The following is a 19,213-nucleotide window of genomic DNA, read 5'->3' on the forward strand; positions in this document are numbered from 1 at the left end:
TTAAAGCTTGGTCGCAAATGTGTCTTCCAAATAGACAATGACCCCAAGTATACTTCCAAAGTTGTGGCAAAATGGCTTAGAGACAACAAAGTCAAGGTGTTGGAGTGGCCATCACAAAGCCCTGACCTCAATCCTATAGAAAATGTGTGGGCGTAACTGAAAAAGCATGTGCGAGCAAGGAGGCCTTACAAACCTGACTCAGTTACACCAGCTTTGTCAGGAGGAATGGGCCAAAATTCACCCAACTTATTGTAGGAAGCTTGTGGAAGGCTACCTGAAACATTTGACCCAAGTTAAACTATTTGAAAGGCAATGCTACCAAATGCTAATTGAGCTGGCATATCAAGTGACTAGTGTGTTGTTGGTTTACCAGCAGGTTGACGATGTAGCTAGCAACTATTGCTGGATCATTGACATTGGACGTCTTCTACTTGAGTAGCTTGTAAACAAGTTGGCATATTGCTTGGTGTTTATTTTGGTCAGTTGCTCAACACGTGACATGCCGATGTTCGTAGAAGACCCCGCTCAGTTCTCCAAGCCAAGACTAAGTCGGAGTTGATAGCCCACAATGTTACGCTTCCTGCGGCAGAGCGCAAGTCCATATGAAACTATAATTGAAACACATCAGTCAAAAAAATGCTCCAGATATCTCTAGAGACGAGGAAGATGACCAGCAAGACATTGTGAAAGTCCAAGACAGTGCGTAGAAAAAAATACTAAATGTATTTGAACGAGCATTTCACAATCTGACATAATGGTATTCCACCTCTTGGGATTTACATGAAGGATTTGCTATTTTTTTTCATGGTTCTAGGTCGATTTAAGTATTTTGAACACTTTTACTTGAACGGACCAAAATGAGTCGGCTCACTGAAAAGACTCGGAATGCCCACAGTGAGTAGAACTGTCATGTCAATAGGACAGATAACTATTTGTATTAAGTAGCTCGAGTGAATGGCTTTACTAATCCTCAAGGCTTGAGAATCAAGCCAAAACTATTTTATATACATTGTTGAAGATGTGTGTTCTTCTGATCTAGATCAATTGATCTTTCTAAACTCAGCAAAAAAAGAAACTTCTCTCACTGTCAACTGCATTTATTTTCAGCAAACTTAACATGTGTAAATATTTGTATGAACATAACAAGATTCAACAACTGAGACATAAACTGAACAAGTTCCACAGACGTGATGAACAGAAATGGAATAATGTGTCCCTGAACAAAGGGGGGGGTCAACAGTAATAGTCAGAATCTGGTGTGGCCACCAGCTGCATTAAGTACTGCAGTGCATCTTCTCCTCATGGACTGCACCAGATTTGCCAGTTCTTGCTGTGAGATGTTACCCCACTCTTCCACCAAGGCACCTGCAAGTTCCCAGACATTTCTGGGGGGGAATGGCCCTAGCCATCACCCACCGATCCAACACGTCCCAGACGTGCTCAGTGGGATTGAGATCCAGAACACTGACATTCCTGTCTTGCAGGAAATCTCGGACAGAACGAGCAGTATGGCTGGTGGCATTGTCATGCTGGAGGGTCATGTCAGGATGAGCCTGCAGGAAGGGTACCACATGAGGGAGGGGGATGTCTTCCCTGTAACGCACAGCGTTGAGTTTGCCTGCAATGACAACAAGCTCAGTCCGATGATGCTGGGACACCCCCCCAGACCATGACGGACCCTCCACCTCCTAATCGATCAAGCTCCAGAGTACAGGCCTCGGTGTAACGCTCATTCTTTCGACGATAAATGCGAATCCGACCATCACCCCTTGTGAGACAAAATCGCGACTCGTCAGTGAAGAGCACTTTTTGCCAGTCCTGTCTGGTCCAGCGACGATGGGTTTGTGCCCATAGGCGACGTTGTTGCCGGTGATGTCTGGTGAGGACCTGCCTTACAACAGACCTACAAGCCCTTAGTCCAGCCTCTCTCAGCCTATTGCGGACAGTCTGAGCACTGATGGAGGGAGTGTGCGTTCCTGATGTAACTCGGGCAGTTGTTGTTGCCATCCTGTACCTGTCACGCAGGTCTGATCCTGTGCAGGTGTTGTTACATGTGGTCTGCCACTGCGAGGACGATCAGCTGTCTGTCCTGTCTCCCTGTAGGGCTGTCTTAGGCATCTCACAGTACGGACATTGCAATTTATTGCATTGGCCAAATCTGCAGTCCTGATGCATCCTTGCACCTATTGACGATAGTTTTGGTGCTCTAAACATTAACAAGCATTGCCTTTGGTAGTGTTTTGGAAACATAAGGATCATATCACCAAGAAATCATTAAACAAAAACAAAAGGTAAATTACTACATGCCTTTTATAGGTTCAGTGTTCCCACACGGCCATATCTTCATGTTACAGTGCTTGTTTACAGAAAACAATATGTGTTTGAATACCCATACTAATGTACTGTATACTACATACTATTAGTTAATTTTAGTGTACTGTAAATGGAACAGTATCCTTTCAGTTGAGCGTACTAGCTATTTTCCAGTCTACCGGAAGTTGATGCTGTTGCTATGCAACCTCTTGCTAGCTAGTTAGCATAACAAATTACTAGTTAGACATTTTACAACTTAGGGTGTGTTCTTAAATTCAAATCTGGAGTGCCAGAGTGCGCTCGTAAATTCAGAGTGTTTCACTCTCGGAGTGCACACTGGATGCTCGGGCCCGAGGAGTAGCGTTGATTTGAGCGTTCTGACCTTACAAGTTGGATAATCTAGAAGAAACGAGTCATTTCGCAGTGTTTGTGATTATACCCTGATGAAGACAGCTTGGCTGTCTCAACGTTGGTAATTACATTTTTGCATCTGAGCTCCTAGAGTGTGCGGCTCTCTTTTATTTTCAAGTTTTCTACTCCGCTAGCCAGCACCTCGCCTAAATAGGTGTACGTTACTTTTTCTTCTATATTGTTCTGTTACCCAGTAAACAGCACTCTACCGACAAAAAAGCTCTTAAACGATGCCAAATTATAATTTTTTCCTGACACTGGTCATAGACCCATACAAGATTACTTTGAATATAGCCAAAGGGAGCGTGATAAGAGCCCCACCAGGCCTTCACAACTGGACTACCGACTTTATCTGCTCGAGGGAGTTATCCAGCTGGCTCCTCCGTCGCGACGTTACCTGAACGCCCATCTGCGGCCCGCTAATCGTTAGCTGTCTTATCGGCTGCTATCTGAATAGATCTATCGGACAGTTATTTTTTTCTTCTTGGGCCTCTAACTATATTTATTTTTTTTGCGAATTGGATTGATCCCCTCTACCACACGGAACCCCACTAATCCTACCGACGGCAACGCACGAGGTGGCTAAAAACAGACCTCCATCCTATGCTAGCTTGCTACCGATGGCCCGGCTAGCTGTCTGAATCGCCGTGACCCCAACCAACCTCACTTTGATCACTCGACTAAGCATGCCTCTCCTTAATGTCAACATGCCTTGTCCATTGCTGTTCTGGTTAGTGTTTATTGGTTTATTTCCCTGTAGAGCCTCTAGTCCTGCTCACTACACCGTATCCAACCTATTAGTTCCACCGCCCACACATGCGATGACATCTCCTGGTTTCAATGATGTTTCTAGAGACAATATCTCTCTCATCATCACTCAATACCTAGGTTTACCTCCACTGTATTCACATCCTATCATACCTACCAACTGATTGCCCCCCATCTATCTTCAGAGCTCGTGCTGCTAAGCGACCAAAACTGGAACATGCTTAACACCCCAGCCATCCTACAATCTAAGCTTGATGCCCTCAATCTCACACAAATTATCAATGAACCTACCAGGTACAACCCTAAATCAGTAAACACGGGCACCCTCATAATGTCATCCTAACTAATTCGCCCTCCAAATACACCTCTGCTGTCTTTATCTCAGCAATCACTACCTCATTACCTGCATCCGTAATGGGTCAGCGGTCAAACAACCTCCACTCATCACTGTCAAACGCTCCCTGAAACACTTCAGCGAGCAGGACTTCTAATCGACCTGGCCGGGGTATCCTGGAAGGATATTGATCTCATCCCGTCAGTAGAGGATGCCATCTTAAATAAGCATGCCCCATTCAAGAAATGTAGAACCAGGAACAGATATAGCCCTTGGTTCTCCCCAGACCTGACTGCCCTTAACCAACACAAAAAAATCCTATGGCGTTCTGCATTAGCATCGAACAGCCCCCGTGATATGCAGCTTTTCAGGGAAGCTCGGAAACCAATATACACATGCAGTTAAAAAAGCCAAGGCTAGAAATTTGCTTCCTGCAACACTAACTCAAAAAAGTTCTGGGACACTGTAAAGTCCATGGAGAATAAGAACACCTCCTCCCAGCTGCCCACGGCACTGAAGATAGGAGACACGGTCACCACTGATAAATCCACTATAATTGAGAATTTCAATAAGCATTTTTCTACGGCTGGCCATGCTTTCCACCTGGCTACCCCTACCCCGGTCAACAGCACTGCACCCCCCACAGCAACTCGCCCAAGCCTTCCCCATTTCTCCTTCTCCCAAATCCAGTCAGCTGATGTTCTGAAAGAGCTGCAAAATCTGGACCCCTACAAATCAGCCGGGCTAGACAATCTGGACCCTTTCTTTCTAAAATGATCTGCCGAAATTGTTGCCACCCCTATTACTAGCCTGTTCAACCTCTCTTTTGTGTCGTCTGAGATTCCCAAAAATTGGAAAGCAGCTGCGGTCATCCCCCTCTTCAAAGGGGGGGACACTCTTGACCCAAACTGCTACAGATCTATCCTACCCTGTCTTTCTAAGGTCTTCGAAAGCCAAGTCAACAAACAAATTACCGACCATTTCGAATCTCACCATACCCTGTCTCCTATGCAATCTGGTTTCAGAGCTGGTCATGGGTGCACCTCAGCCACGCTCAAGGTCCTAAACGATATCTTAACCGCCATCGATAAGAAACATTACTGTGCAGCCGTATTCATTGATCTGGCCAAGGCTTTCAACTCTGTCAATCACCACATTCTTATTGGCAGACTCAACAGCCTTGGTTTCTCAAATGATTGCCTCGCCTGGTTCACCAACTACTTCTCTGATAGAGTGTGTCAAATGGGAGGATCTGTTATCCGGACCTCTGGCAGTCTATGGGGGTGCCACAGGGTTCAATTCTTGGACCGACTCTCTTCTCTGTATACATCAATGATGTCGCTCTTGCTGCTGGTGAGTCTCTGATCCACCACTACGCAGACGACACCATTCTGTATACTGGCCCTTCTTTGGACATTGTGTTAACAACACTCCAGGCAAGCTTCAATGCCATACAACTCTCCTTCCGTGGTCTCCAATTGCTCTTAAATACAAGTAAAACTAAATGCATGCTCTTCAACCGATCGCTGTCTGCACCTGCCCACCTGTCCAACATCACTACTCTGGACGGCTCTGACTTAGAATACGTGGACAACTACAAATACCTAGGTGTCTGGTTAGACTGTAAACTCTCCTTCCAGACCCACATCAAACATCTCCAATCCAAAGTTAAATCTAGAATTGGCTTCCTATTTCGCAACAAAGCATCCTTCACTCATGCTGCCAAACATACCTTTGTAAAACTGACCATCCTACCAATCCTCGACTTCGGCGATGTCATTTACAAAATAGCCTCCAATACCCTACTCAACAAATTGGATGCAGTCTATCACAGTCTACCACCACTGCGACCTGTACGCTCTCGTTGGCTGGCCCTTGCTTCATACTCGTCGCCAAACCCACTGGCTCCAGGTCATCTACAAGACCCTGCTAGGTAAAGTCCCCCCTTATCTCAGCTCGCTGGTCACCATAGCATCACCCACCTGTAGCACGCTCTCCAGCAGGTATATCTCTCCGGTCACCCCCAAAACCAATTCTTTCTTTGGTCGCCTCTCCTTCCAGTTCTCTGCTGCCAATGACTGGAACGAACTACAAAAATCTCTGAAAGTGTTTCCAGTTATCTCCCTCACTAGCTTTAAGCACCAGCTGTCAGAGCAGCTCACAGATTACTGCACCTGTACATAGCCCATCTATAATTTAGCCCAAACAACTACCTCTTTCCATACTGTATTTATTTTATTTATTTTGCTCCTTTGCACCCCATTATTTTTTTTATTTTTACTTTGCACATTTTTCCACTGCAAATCTACCATTCCAGTGTTTTACTTGCTATATTGTATTTACTTTGCCACCATGGCCTTTTTTTGCCTTTACCTCCCTTATCTCAACTCATTTGCTCACATCGTATATAGACTTGTTTCTACTGTATTATTGACTGTATGTTTGTTTTACTCCACTCTGTGTTGTTGTATGTGTCGAACTGCTTTGCTTTATCTTGACCAGGTCGCAATTGTAAATGAGAACTTGTTCTCAACTTGACTACCTGGTTAAATAAAGGTGAAATAAATAAAATCAAAATAAGATAATTGTGTCGGAGTCCCTTTGTGACATGCCGGGAGGTAAATCTGACCTCTCGAAAGAACTGTTACATTTATCTAAACGCCAGACGAGAATGCATCTACATTTCGTCACTCTTAGTGATTATGTCCGTCAAGGCATTATTCAAAAATAACCATCATTGGGACAGCGCACAGATGATTTCTGTGAGCGCTGGTGTGACATCCTGAACAAATGCTCTATTGATTTAATGAAATTAATTGTTGACCAGTTGAAAAAGGATTTTATTGAAATGGATAACACGATTAAAGACAAACGCACAGCTCTACAAATAGCTGTTAATGATGATGGCATATTCAATGAACGGATGAAAACTAACCAAGCGCTCCAGAACAAGTTGACTACAGAAATAAAGGAACTTAAAATCAAGAAATTGAACCAAGACAAAAAAGATAAGGCCGAGGATAAAAACTACTTCTGGACAAACCCTGACAAGGGAGGTCCTGCTCCCCCTCTCATGACAGACGCAGGAGTGACGACGCTTACTTCGATCCACCCCCGTTTGATCAACGCTCCACAACCAGCGCCTCATCGGCTTCCAGTGGTCGTTTTTTATTCAACGAGAGACTGGACGGACCGAAGGGCGGAGGTGGCCGCAGGCACGCGCATCGACGAGATGCCGCACCCTACGGGGTAAGAAGAAACGACTATCAGAGGCAGAGGAGACTGTTCACACGGTCCCAGAACCCACGGGACTGAGTGTCTTTAATTTATCAAGCAAGATATTGAGCCCTGCCCATTTCTCTTTGCTTAATAAAGGGTTATCTTTTGTTCCTACAACCCAGTGCAACGATGTTGATGTTAAGGTAGACATGTTTAAGTTTTTTAGAAACATCCGTTTAATGGAATACTTTAGCTCCCCTAATTCTTACACTTCTATTGAACCAGTAGGTTGCTCTCCTGCACATACTCCGACTCCTTTTAGAAGCAAGAGTTATTATATACCTCCAGCCAATCGCAATCACTCTATCGAGACATATTGCAGACTTGTGGAAAAAGATGTTGGACTTCTCCTTAAGAACAAACAGGAGTCCAAATCTTTCCATAATTTACCTAAGGATGAAAAACTAGCTTTGCTTGATTGATTGCTTGATACGTCAGTCCTTATTCGTCCTGCTGATAAGGGTGGGTCGGTTGTAGTCATGGATAGGGCAGCTTATGTAAATGAGTGTCATAGACAGCTGCTTGACAACACCTTTTAAAAGAAACTCAGAAGTGACCCTACTTCCCAATTTCAGAATACTATCTTTACTGTCCTAGATGGGTATTTAAGTTCTGGTCAGATAACCAAAAAAGAACATGACTTTTTGGCTATTCAACACCCTAAAATTGCCACTTTCTATACTTTGCCGAAATTACACAAGAATATTACAAAATCTCCAGGGCACCCTATTGTAGCGGGCATTGATGCAGTAACGGCCCTCTATCTATTTTTGTTGACTTTTTTATTAGACCACTCGCAGAACAGCTCCCCTCCTTTGTAAAGGACACCAGCAGTATGATCTCTATCATTGAATCTTTTGATCCTCTCCCTGAGATTACCTTGTTAGTTACTTTTGATGTTGAGTCGTTATACACAAATATTACCCTTGAGGGAGGTATTGAAGCTATGGAACATTTTCTTCTGCAACGTGACCCTATTGAACTACCTTCCAGTGCATGCATTATAACATTGGCTGAAATAGTAGTCACACATAACTATTTCATGTTTCTAAATGATTTCTTTATTCAGACGAAGGGTACTGCTATGGGATCTCCCATGGCTCCTAACTGTGCTAATTTGTATGTGGGTTACATGGCGAAAAAGTATATTTTCAATCCTCTCAAAAATGTTTTCTTGCCTCACATCATTATTTGGAAACGGTATATTGATGATATTTTTGTTCTATGGATCATCTGAGATTTACTATGCAATCTGATACACGTCAAATCAGTTTTCTTGATCTTCTGATATTTTGTGAAGATAATGTTCTGATCTTTACAGGAGGCTTACTGATCGTAACAGTTTGTTGAGGGCTGATAGTTGTCACCCACTTCACTTGAAAAATAGTTTGCCCTACAGCCAATTCTGTCAAATCAAAAGAATTTGCAAAAAACAATCAGATTTCGACAGAAATATGGCTGAGACGCAAAGAAAGTTCAAGGAGAGGGGCTACAAAAATGATCAGATTAATATTGCCATTGAGAAAATTCAAAACAAAACGAGACATGACCTTTTTCAAGGTCAGTCTCGCAAAAAGACTCATTCTTGTGTTCTAACTACCCGCTATTCAAAGTGCTCTGAACAAATTAAGGGAATTGTTCACAAACATTGGCACATCCTAAAATCCGATGATAGTCTCGGTAATGTGTTTTCGGACCTTCCCTTGGTCGTATTCTCGCGGGGCAGAAATCTCAGAGACCAGTTGGTACACTGATTTACCACCCCAAGATATTCCCGAACAACGTCTATTTGCGCCCCTACTGGATGGAAATTTCAAGTGTAATGGCTGTGCTCAATACAATGGCACTTATAAATGTAGATCCTTCAAACACCCACAAACAGGGAAATCGATCCCAATCAAAGGTGTTATTACGTGCTCCACTAAGGCAGTTATTTATCTTATAACTTGTCCTTGTGGTAAAAATTATGTGGGTAAAACAAAGCGCAAATTAAAAGTACGTATCTCAGAGCATCGTAGCACCATTAGGTGTAAAAACTTTACTTATCCAGTTGCGGCCCACTTCTTGGAGGCAGGCCACTCGATTTCGTCTCTGCGTTATATTGGCATCGAACATGTCACCCTCCCTAGGAGAGGGGGTGACCTTGATAATTTATTGTTAAAACGAGAGGCTGCCTGGATGTTTAATATAAAAACCCTTGCTCCCTTCGGTCTCAACGTAGACTTTGATCTGAAGCCATTCTTGTGATTATTGTGACTTTGCAATTGTAATTATTTGTAAGCTTGTGTAGTCTAAAATGAATCTATGATCATATGATATCCATTTGTTGTTTGTATGCTGTTCTTTGTATGCCATTTTAATATTTGATTATTAACCAATGATATTAGGCCTCTCTTGGCCATGATTACAGACACGTGTCTTTTGACACTATATAAACGAGTCATTCCGCAGTGTTTGTGATTATACCCTGATGAAGACAGCTTGGCTGTCGAAACGTTGGTAATTACATTTTTGCATCTGAGTTCCTAGAGTGTGCGGCTCTCTTTTATTTTCAAACTTACAAGTTGGATAGCCTTTAGTTAATATACTGGCAAGTTTGATGTATAAGTAGCTAGCTAACATACCTGCTGTAATGATATGCTAAGGACAGCGTAACTAACAAATTGTTAGCCAACATAACGTGTAAGGTAACTTATTTGAAAAGTAATTACTTTAATACATTGCATACATTTTTTTAAACATTTGTTATAATTAGTTAAAGCAATGAATTTGTATCTGCTATCGTTGGACTTCGACTGCATATTTTCTTCAAATCTGAAAGCGATGTGAAGCCACGTCCGTTTCCTGAAGAATTGCATTATGGTCCCTGAAGTACAGAAACAGTATCCTCTGCATGTATACTTCATATTTTGGCGAATTTAGTACAACATCCGGGAACTTTTGGCGTACTAACTATATCCATACTATGATCAATAAGAATAAATATGATATAAATACTAAATTCACGTCACAAATAGTACGGTTAGTCTGGGTAGTATGAGTGTTCGAACACAGCTATAGATAGCTAACTAGCACAGGTGGCAATCTAGCGTGCAGTGTTGGGTAGGTTACTTTCTAAATGTAATCCTTTACTAGTTAGCTGTCAAATTTTCAGCAGTAACGTTTGGATTATTTAAATTCAGTAACACAATCTGATTACTTTCAGTTACTTTTTGATTACTTTCCTGTTAAGTGGTTGCCATGAATTTCATATTAACTTACAAGCAGCTCGATGGCAAGTAAAATTCTGTATTTCATATTACAGTATAGTTCCTGTAATATAAATATGGTGTCAAAGCAAGTACTGTGTAATGACAAACAGTAGACCTACAATACTGTATTATACTGTAAAATGTAAATTCTACCGTAATCAGCATGAATTAATTACATTTATTGAGGAGAGGGTTTTGTATTTTACTGTAATTACAAGGGATTGGTCGAAGCAGGTTGGCTGCTTGGTAAAGTGTTTATAAATTACAGCATATTAATAACTATTTGGTGTTTTTATATCACTTGCACTTATAGAGGCCTCAACAAAGGCTTCCAAACTGACAGCGACTACAGGGCAAAACAGACCAAAAGGACAGGTCAAAATAATCAAACATTTAAGGTTTAAGACTTTCTGCCACTCCAATCTTTCCCCTAAACATTTGTAATTGATGGGGCACTAAAACCACATAGGAGTTAAATTGGTACAGCATTCTCACTCACAGGTGTAACAAATGTAGCCTCTTACAATGCACACCTCAATATGTTAATGAGACAGAGACAACAATACCATGCACCCACTAGTGGGTACGGTACTGTATTCTGTGGGGTGGAATTACAGCACCATTTGAAATGCATCATTTTTCCCACAAGGCACAATTTACAATATGCTACAGTTAAACTTTTCCGATTTTCATTTTTTTTTTTTTACTGTTGATAATACCTACAATTTTTCCGTTAGTGAGGCATTAGAAGAACACAAGAAGGATCCAAGAAACACTTGTGCCTTTTTTCAATGCTGAATTGAATGTCATTGTTGTTGCAAACATCCTTTCTTAATTTAAATGTAATCTAATAATTTCCTTTTTAAAATTTGTATTCTGTAATCTGATTACAATATTTTTGCTAGCAACGTACATTTTTTTTGTAATCAGATTACATGTAATTGATACATTTAGTCAGTTACTCCCCAGCCCTGCTAGCGTGCCAAAGAACACCTGCGTGTAACTGGGCAGGAAGTGTAGTTCATCAACTAGAGGCACACAGTGTATGGATCTGTGCCAAACTGCTACACTATCTTTAATTATTTTAAAGATGATTTCTCGCAGACATGAATGATAAAGGGCATATCAGCACATGTTTCGAAAACCGTTTTAGAAAGCGATTATTATTGACGTTTCTAAACGTTAAAACCCAGGGTCAGAATTGTAGTTTACACTGAGCCATATGTGGGTGACTGTAATGGCTGAAAACCCAAGTGTTTGACAGCTACAGAGTCATTTGCTCACCAAAGTATGCTATTACTATACTTTACTGTACTATACTAAAATGTTGGATGTAGTGTTTAAATAATGATTTCATTGTGTATGGGGCAGATCTTCTGGTAAATTAAGTTCACTTCTTGGTGACTGGGGGGCAGAATTGAGTAGCTTGGATGAATAAGGTGCCCAGAGTAAACTACCTGCTACTCGGCCATAAAAGCTAGAAAATGCATATAATTAGTATATTTGGATAGAAAACACTCTGAAGTTTCTAAAACTCATTGAATGATGTCTGTGAGTATAACAGAACTCATATGGCAGGTGAAAACCTGAGAAAAACCCAACCAGGAAGTGGGCAATCTGAGGTTTGTAGTTTTTCTACTCATTGCCATTCCAATATACAGTGTCTGTGGGGTCATTTTGCACTTCCTAAGGCTTCCACTAGATGTCAACAGTCTTCAGAACCTTGTTTGATGCTTCTACTGTGAAGTGGGGGCGAATGAGAGGGGATTGAGCCAGGTGTCTGGCAGATTGCCATGAGATCGTTACGCTCGGTCATGTGAAAGTTAGCTTGCGTTCCATTGCTTTTCTACAGGAGGAATTCTCCAGTTGGAACATTATTGAAGATTTATGATAAAAAACATCATAAAGATTGATTCTATACTTCGTTTGACATGTTTCTACGACCTGTAATATAACTTTTTTGACTTTTCGTCCGACCTTTCGGCTGGACTTGCACGCGCGTTTGGATTTGTTTACCAAACGCCCTAACAAAAGGAGGTATTTGGACAGAAATTGTGGACTTTATCGCACAAATCAAACATTTATTGTGGAACTGGGATTCCTGGGAGTGCATTCTGATGAAGATCATCAAAGGTAAGTGAATATTTATAATGCTATTTTTGACTAATTTTGACTCCACAACATGGCGGATATCTTTTTGGCTGTTTTGGTCTCTGAGCGCCGTACCTAGATTGTTGCATGGTGTGCTTTTTCCGTAAAGTTGATTTGAAATCTGACACAGCGGTTGCATTAAGGAGAAGTTTATCTTAAGTTCCATGTATAATAGTTGTATCTTGTATCAATGTTTATTATGAGTATTTCTGTAAATTGATGTGGCTCTCTGCAAAATCACCACATGTTTTGGAACTACTGAACATAACATGCCAATGTAAAATGAGATTTTTGGATATAAATATGCACCTTATTGAACAAAACATACATGTTTTGTGTAACATGATGTCCTATGAGTGTCATCTGATGAAGATCATCAAAGGTTAGTGATTCATTTTATCTATATTTCTGCTTTTTGTGACACTCTTTGGCTGGAAAAATGGCTGTGTTTTTCTGTGACTTGGTGGTGACCTAACATAATCATTTGTGGTGCTTTCGCTGTAAAGCCTTTTTAAAATCAGACAGTGTGGCTGGCTTAACGAGAATTGTATCTTTAAAATGGTGTAAAATACTTGTATGCTTGAGGAATTCTAATTTAGATTTTTGTTGTTTTTAATTTGGTTCCCTGCACTTTCACTAGCTGTTGGCGGGGTGGGACTCTACCGTCCCGAATATCCCAGAGAAGTTCAACATTATTGATACTGTCCCGGGGTGACTGCCTAAAGTGAAGGGAGCACACAGGGTGGCATGCAGCTGTTGTAGCCCCATATCAACTGATACTCTGTTAGGTCAGCTACTGTATATAGTTGGCCTAGCTGACCGGACTGCAGGGAGGGGCCCATGGAGGGGGTGAGGGTCTGTCTTCCAGAACTGGGTTGCCAATGCCATGCCATCATTCAGTGTGGTTTCAGACTTTGCTGGAGTTTAATGCTTTACTGCACTACCCACTGACTAGATAGTTGTATTTCTATATTTACATTTGAGAATATATTGCAGAGAAGGATTGCCCACAGGCACATTAGAGTCATGCTGATCTCTTCTTCTCACACCTGCTTATATACACTCACTGATCAGTTTTAGGTATCCCATTTTCCTTCGACCTCTCTCATCAACGAGCTGTTTTCGCTCACAGGACTGCCGCTGACTGGATGTTTTTTGTTTGTGGCACCATTCTCGGTAAGCCCTAGACACTGTCATACGTCAAAAGCCCTGGAGTGCGGCTATTTTTGAAATACTGGATCTGGTGCGCCTGGCACCGACGATCATACCACACTCAGTCGCTTAGGTCACTCGTTTTGTTTAATTGAACATTAACGGAATTCCTCGACGCCTGTCTGCCTACGTTTATATAGCAAGCCACGGCCACGTGACTCACTGTAGGAGCGATTCATTTTTGTCAACGGGGTGGTGTACCTAATATACTGTGGGTGTATATGGGCTCTGTTCTGCTCAAACACATGCTTGATGCTTTCAAAGGCTGGAATTGATTTGTCTTTTTTAGCAACTAACAATACGTCAGCTAGCCTGTCAATGAATGTATATGAACACTGAATTATTTCCTGAATAAGGGCTGGCACCAAGCCTTATACATAAGTTGGATTGTAGACAATCGGGGTGTCTTCTATAAGAGGTTGAATTTGAAATGCTGTAACACCAGCACTTTGTGCAACTTGCTCTTATATTGATTATTAATGTTTTGCTGTAGCAGCTAGCTTATTATTTTGATGTTTTGATCAGCATTCAATTGTCCTTGTTTTCATTACATTAGTCATGATTGTGTCTAGCATTATAATCAACATGACTGTTTACGTTGTTCAGTTAGCCCTGCTCAGTGGTCTGAAATACATTTTTAAAAGACACTTCTCAGTTATGGTAAAAGTTGTGTCAAGGGATTTCCGTGAGTATCGTCATACTTGGTCATTTCCTGTCCCCACAGGAAGAAGAAAATAAGGAAGATCCAGAGATGACTGACCCCTGTTGACTTACGGAAGATGAACTCAAGGCCACACTGCTCAAATATGGAGTCAAAGCTGGAGCCATTGTAGGTGAGACTACTAAATACTACACATTAAAGTGGCAATCAGCAGTTGAAACAAAAAATCTAAAAAGCTGCGTGATGGGGCTGGAGAAATGGTTCCACTCTAATTCATAGACCGAGTTATGGATGAAAGGACTGACCATCCATAGTTTTAACCATGTTTTGAGGCTATGCAGTGTTTGTTTACATTTGCTTTGTTTACAAACATTGGAGTAAAACAAGCTTATTTTGGGTTCTGATGGGGTACGACAGAACCCAAATATAAGTTACATTCTTCAAGAATCAATGGGTATACATAATTAATTTATAAGTTCAAAAATGGATGTAGCTACTGATAATTGCCCCTTTTAATCTCTGTATTTGATCTGTCTATACTTGCTAATACAACTTATCCATATGGTACTTTGTACAATGTCTTTAGTTTGAAATGGATCTCTGTGTGTGTGACAGATAGACCTGGTGGTGACTATGAGGAAGCTACAAAGGCTACTAGAACCTGCCCAGACAGAACGGTGGCACAGGAGATGCAGACCAGTACTCTGATAGTGAAGAATAGTGGGGTATAATCATTAAGATTTGTTACAGACAGATGTGGATTCTGTATGCTAAAATGGATGACAAAACGGTGTCCTCAAACAAGGATGTGTTTACCTCTGATTATGATGGTCTTCCTTGTTCTGAACCTGAGACTTTCATTAGAGAAAGAATATCAGCATGGTAATGAACAGGTGAGTGGTTCCTACTAGGGGATCTTATTTTGAGACCCTGATCAAAGAATAGTGAACGTTCTATGCAGCAATGTCATTCTCCTCCAGTAAGGAACATTTGTTTGCCTGCAGTGCCACCTTGTGACAGTAGTTAGGTATTTCTGTGCCTGGGTTCTAATGCAAACTGTCTCAATGTCTCAGTGGTGTCTCAGTGGTGTCTCAGTGGTTCACAGCTCGGTTACTCCTTACTTTTAACAGATGGAACGGCAATCTCGGAATAACAAGAAAGCTGAATATCATTATCATCAGTGTTTTATGCCATCGTCGAGAATGGTAAATCTGACAACTACTTAGACCACCAGTACCCTTATTTACGAATTATTCACAAATTCAACATTTTAAAATGGGTGATGGAATTATTTCTGGAGTGTAATGCTTTTGTGTAATGGGATAACAATGATGCTACCCTGGTAGGGGGTTTGGAGAGCTCTGGGGCGCTATGAATTCAATCCCAAGAGGAATGCAGGGAATCATGGGAATGTGGCTGTCTTCCACAACAGCAGAGGGGGGCATGGAGTTGGGCGGAGCAGAACATCCTCTCTGCTAGGACATACCACAGGATCAGTAACCCTTTTAGAAAAACTCGCTCATTAACTCTTCAAAGGGAATGGGATCTCTGCTCTTCTTGCATTTTTTTTCATCTTGAATCTGCACAGTATGCACTCTTCTCACACTCCAAAGCTGGTGCATATTTTGGGTTTTAAGGGACAACTTAAGGGATCAAGCAAGCCGTTGGAACATATTTTTGGATGTCCTGTTATTGGGCTGTGGCTCTAAACAACTTAACCCATGCAGGTGCAGCCTCCATCTGTATCTCTTGGTGGCGGTCGTAATGATTCCTTCTATTCCTTTTCTCAGAGCTTCAGCATTACTGAGATGGTAGAGGAGGGAAGTTTGTTTTGATCTGGTTTTTCTCTAATCTTGACAATCACATCAACCTACAGTGCCTTGCGAAAGTATTCGGCCCCCTTGAACTTTGTGACCTTTTGTCATATTTCAGGCTTCAAACATAAAGATATAAAACTGTATTTTTTTGTGAAGAATCAACAACAAGTGGGACACAATCATGAAGTGGAATGACATTTATTGGATATTTCAAACTTTTTTAACAAATCAAAAACTGAAAAATTGGGCGTGCAAAATTATTCAGCCCCCTTAAGTTAATACTTTAGCGCCACCTTTTGCTGCGATTACAACTAAGTCGCTTGGGGTATGTCTCTATCAGTTTTGCACATCGAGAGACTGACATTTTTTCCCATTCCTCCTTGCAAAACAGCTCGAGCTCAGTGAGGTTGGATGGAGAGCATTTGTGAACAGCAGTTTTCAGTTCTTTCCACAGATTCTCGATTGGATTCAGGTCTGGACTTTGACTTGGCCATTCTAACACCTGGATATGTTTATTTTTGAACCATTCCATTGTAGATTTTGCTTTATGTTTTGGATCATTGTCTTGTTGGAAGACAAATCTCCGTCCCAGTCTCAGGTCTTTTGCAGACTCCATCAGGTTTTCTTCCAGAATGGTCCTGTATTTGGCTCCATCCATCTTCCCATCAATTTTAACCATCTTCCCTGTCCCTGCTGAAGAAAAGCAGGCCCAAACCATGATGCTGCCACCACCATGTTTGACAGTGGGGATGGTGTGTTCAAGGTGATGAGCTGTGTTGCTTTTACGCCAAACATAACGTTTTGCATTGTTGCCAAAAAGTTCAATTTTGGTTTCATCTGACCAGAGCACCTTCTTCCACATGTTTGGTGTGTCTCCCAGGTGGCTTGTAGCAAACTTTCAAGAAATGGCTTTCTTCTTGCCACTCTTCCATAAAGGCCAGATTTGTGCCATATACGACTGATTGTTGTCCTATTGACAGAGTCTCCCACCTCAGCTGTAGATCTCTGCAGTTCATCCAGAGTGATCATGGGCCTCTTGGCTGCATCTCTGATCAGTCTTCTCCTTGTATGAGCTGAAAGTTTAGAGGGACGGCCAGGTCATGGTAGATTTGCAGTGGTCTGATACTCCTTCCATTTCAATATTATCGCTTGCACAGTGCTCCTTGGGATGTTTAAAGCTTGGGAAATCTTTTTGTATCCAAATCCGGCTTTAAACTTCTTCACAACAGTATCTCGAACCTGCCTGGTGTGTTCCTTGTTCTTCATGATGCTCTCTGCGCTTTTGACGGACCTCTGAGACATCACAGTGCAGGTGCATTTATACGGAGACTTGATTACACACAGGTGGATTGTATTTATCATCATTAGTCATTTAGGTCAACATTGGATCATTCAGAGATCCTCACTGAACTTCTGGAGAGAGTTTGCTGCACTGAAAGTAAAGGGGCTGAATAATTTTGCACGCCCAATGTTTCAGTTTTTGATTTGTTAAAAAAGTTTGAAATATCCAATAAATGTCGTTCCACTTCATGATTGTGTCCCACTTGTTGTTGATTCTTCACAAAAAAATACAGTTTTATATCTTTATGTTTGAAGCCTGAAATGTGTCAAAAGGTCGCAAAGTTCAAGGGGGCCGAATACTTTCGCAAGGCACTGTAAATATCTAATCCCCACTAAAGTGATGACCAATGAGTGATATTCTGTATTTACGTTTTCCTCTGGAATCACAGATTGAGAGTCAAAGCCCTCTCTCCAGTAGTAGAACACAGAAGCACACTGGGAGTAATATTCTGGGACCTTGGCCAAGGCCCCACCGGGTCAGTAGTAATCACAAACATTTCAGTAATCTTATCTGTAACAAGCTGTTGTTGGTGGTTACTGGGTGGATGTTGTTAGGTTCTAAATAAACAAGAGTAAAAACTCACAGACAACTATGAAAAGCTCAAACCAAGTTTTCACCCAATGGTGACAAAGACATATTCACACAAGCACGGGTATTTAAACATTCCCCCTATACTCAGTCTCCTCCTTATACATATGGACAGCCAATACATCTCTGTTGCTAGACAGGACTTTAGTGATTCCTGTTCTTTCTCACTTCATCTGATCTGACCTTGGCCCAAATTCCTCACTCCCAACTCATGGCTGTCCTGTTGACTTGTACCAGACTGTGGCCTTTCTCATTTCCACAGGATACCTGATGTCTAACAGTAACATGTTCTGACAATGTAAACGTTCTGCATTCCCCTCTCTCCCTCAGTAACATAAAATATCCTTGCTTATATTTCAACTTTAGAATTCAGAACCCATCAGGGTGATTCACTGGGCTGCGGTTAACAGAGTGAGTAGAGGGGATGTGGAATATACTTTTAGTGATTATTTTTCTCACTTCTTGTAGCAGGACATGGCGATGGTGGACTAGTATACCACGGCTAACCGATCACCTTGCGTCACCCCAAAGACCTCCTTTTTCTAACAGCATATCAAGGCACTTACATTAGCATGTTTACATTAACATTAGTTGTCTTTCAGATTCATTCCCATCTTTTCACTCTTTCAACAGTTCATACACTAGAGCTACGGTGTATATGCAGGCCTACACGGTATACTTTATTATCCTGTTAATGGTTTTACCATCACTGTGACTTTGATTGGGTTGTTCATGTATATAACCAAGCTAGTGCATTAATCAAAGTGCTCATTCATACCGAAAATAATGTTTTACTAAGAAAAGGTTCACTGTACTTTTACCTCACGACTTTGAACCTAAGGTCTTGCACAATAACCACAAGTGGCTTTATGACTTTCCCCTAACCTTTTATCTCTTTGCCATTCCACCCAATCTGATTTAAGATGGCGAGGGACACTGGTAGTGTGGATGTTTCTCTTTCCTCATCTGTTTGGGTCAGACAGTCTGATTGGTTTCTCTTCTTCAGGAGCCGGTCACAGATGTCCTGATGAAGTTCCTAGAGACCAAATCTATACACACTGGCATTGTGTAAGTCCAGTTTCCATA

At 41.5% G+C, this 19,213-nt stretch overlaps 1 protein-coding gene across 6 annotated transcripts in view; it reads left to right on the top strand.

Moving 5' to 3' along the window:
• LOC139367659 (lamina-associated polypeptide 2, isoforms beta/delta/epsilon/gamma-like) overlaps positions 1-19,213 on the top strand; it is a 28,455-nt gene that overhangs the window by 7,913 nt on the left and 1,329 nt on the right. The window contains exons 1-4 of one of the 6 annotated variants that reach the window (XM_071105928.1): positions 9,979-11,978; positions 14,444-14,552; positions 14,996-15,105; positions 19,134-19,195. In XM_071105928.1, the coding sequence (XP_070962029.1) occupies positions 15,070-15,105; positions 19,134-19,195 (98 nt within the window). In that variant the 5' untranslated portion in view covers positions 9,979-11,978; positions 14,444-14,552; positions 14,996-15,069. Of the gene's footprint in view, positions 1-9,959; positions 11,979-14,443; positions 14,553-14,995; positions 15,106-15,533; positions 15,586-18,183; positions 18,539-19,133; positions 19,196-19,213 lie in introns of those variants that run through there. The other 5 variants (XM_071105927.1, XM_071105932.1, XM_071105931.1 and 2 more) reach the window with 5 other exon arrangements.

This window comes from Oncorhynchus clarkii, chromosome 16 (assembly GCF_045791955.1).
Source record: "Oncorhynchus clarkii lewisi isolate Uvic-CL-2024 chromosome 16, UVic_Ocla_1.0, whole genome shotgun sequence".
Lineage (NCBI taxonomy): Eukaryota > Metazoa > Chordata > Actinopteri > Salmoniformes > Salmonidae > Oncorhynchus > Oncorhynchus clarkii.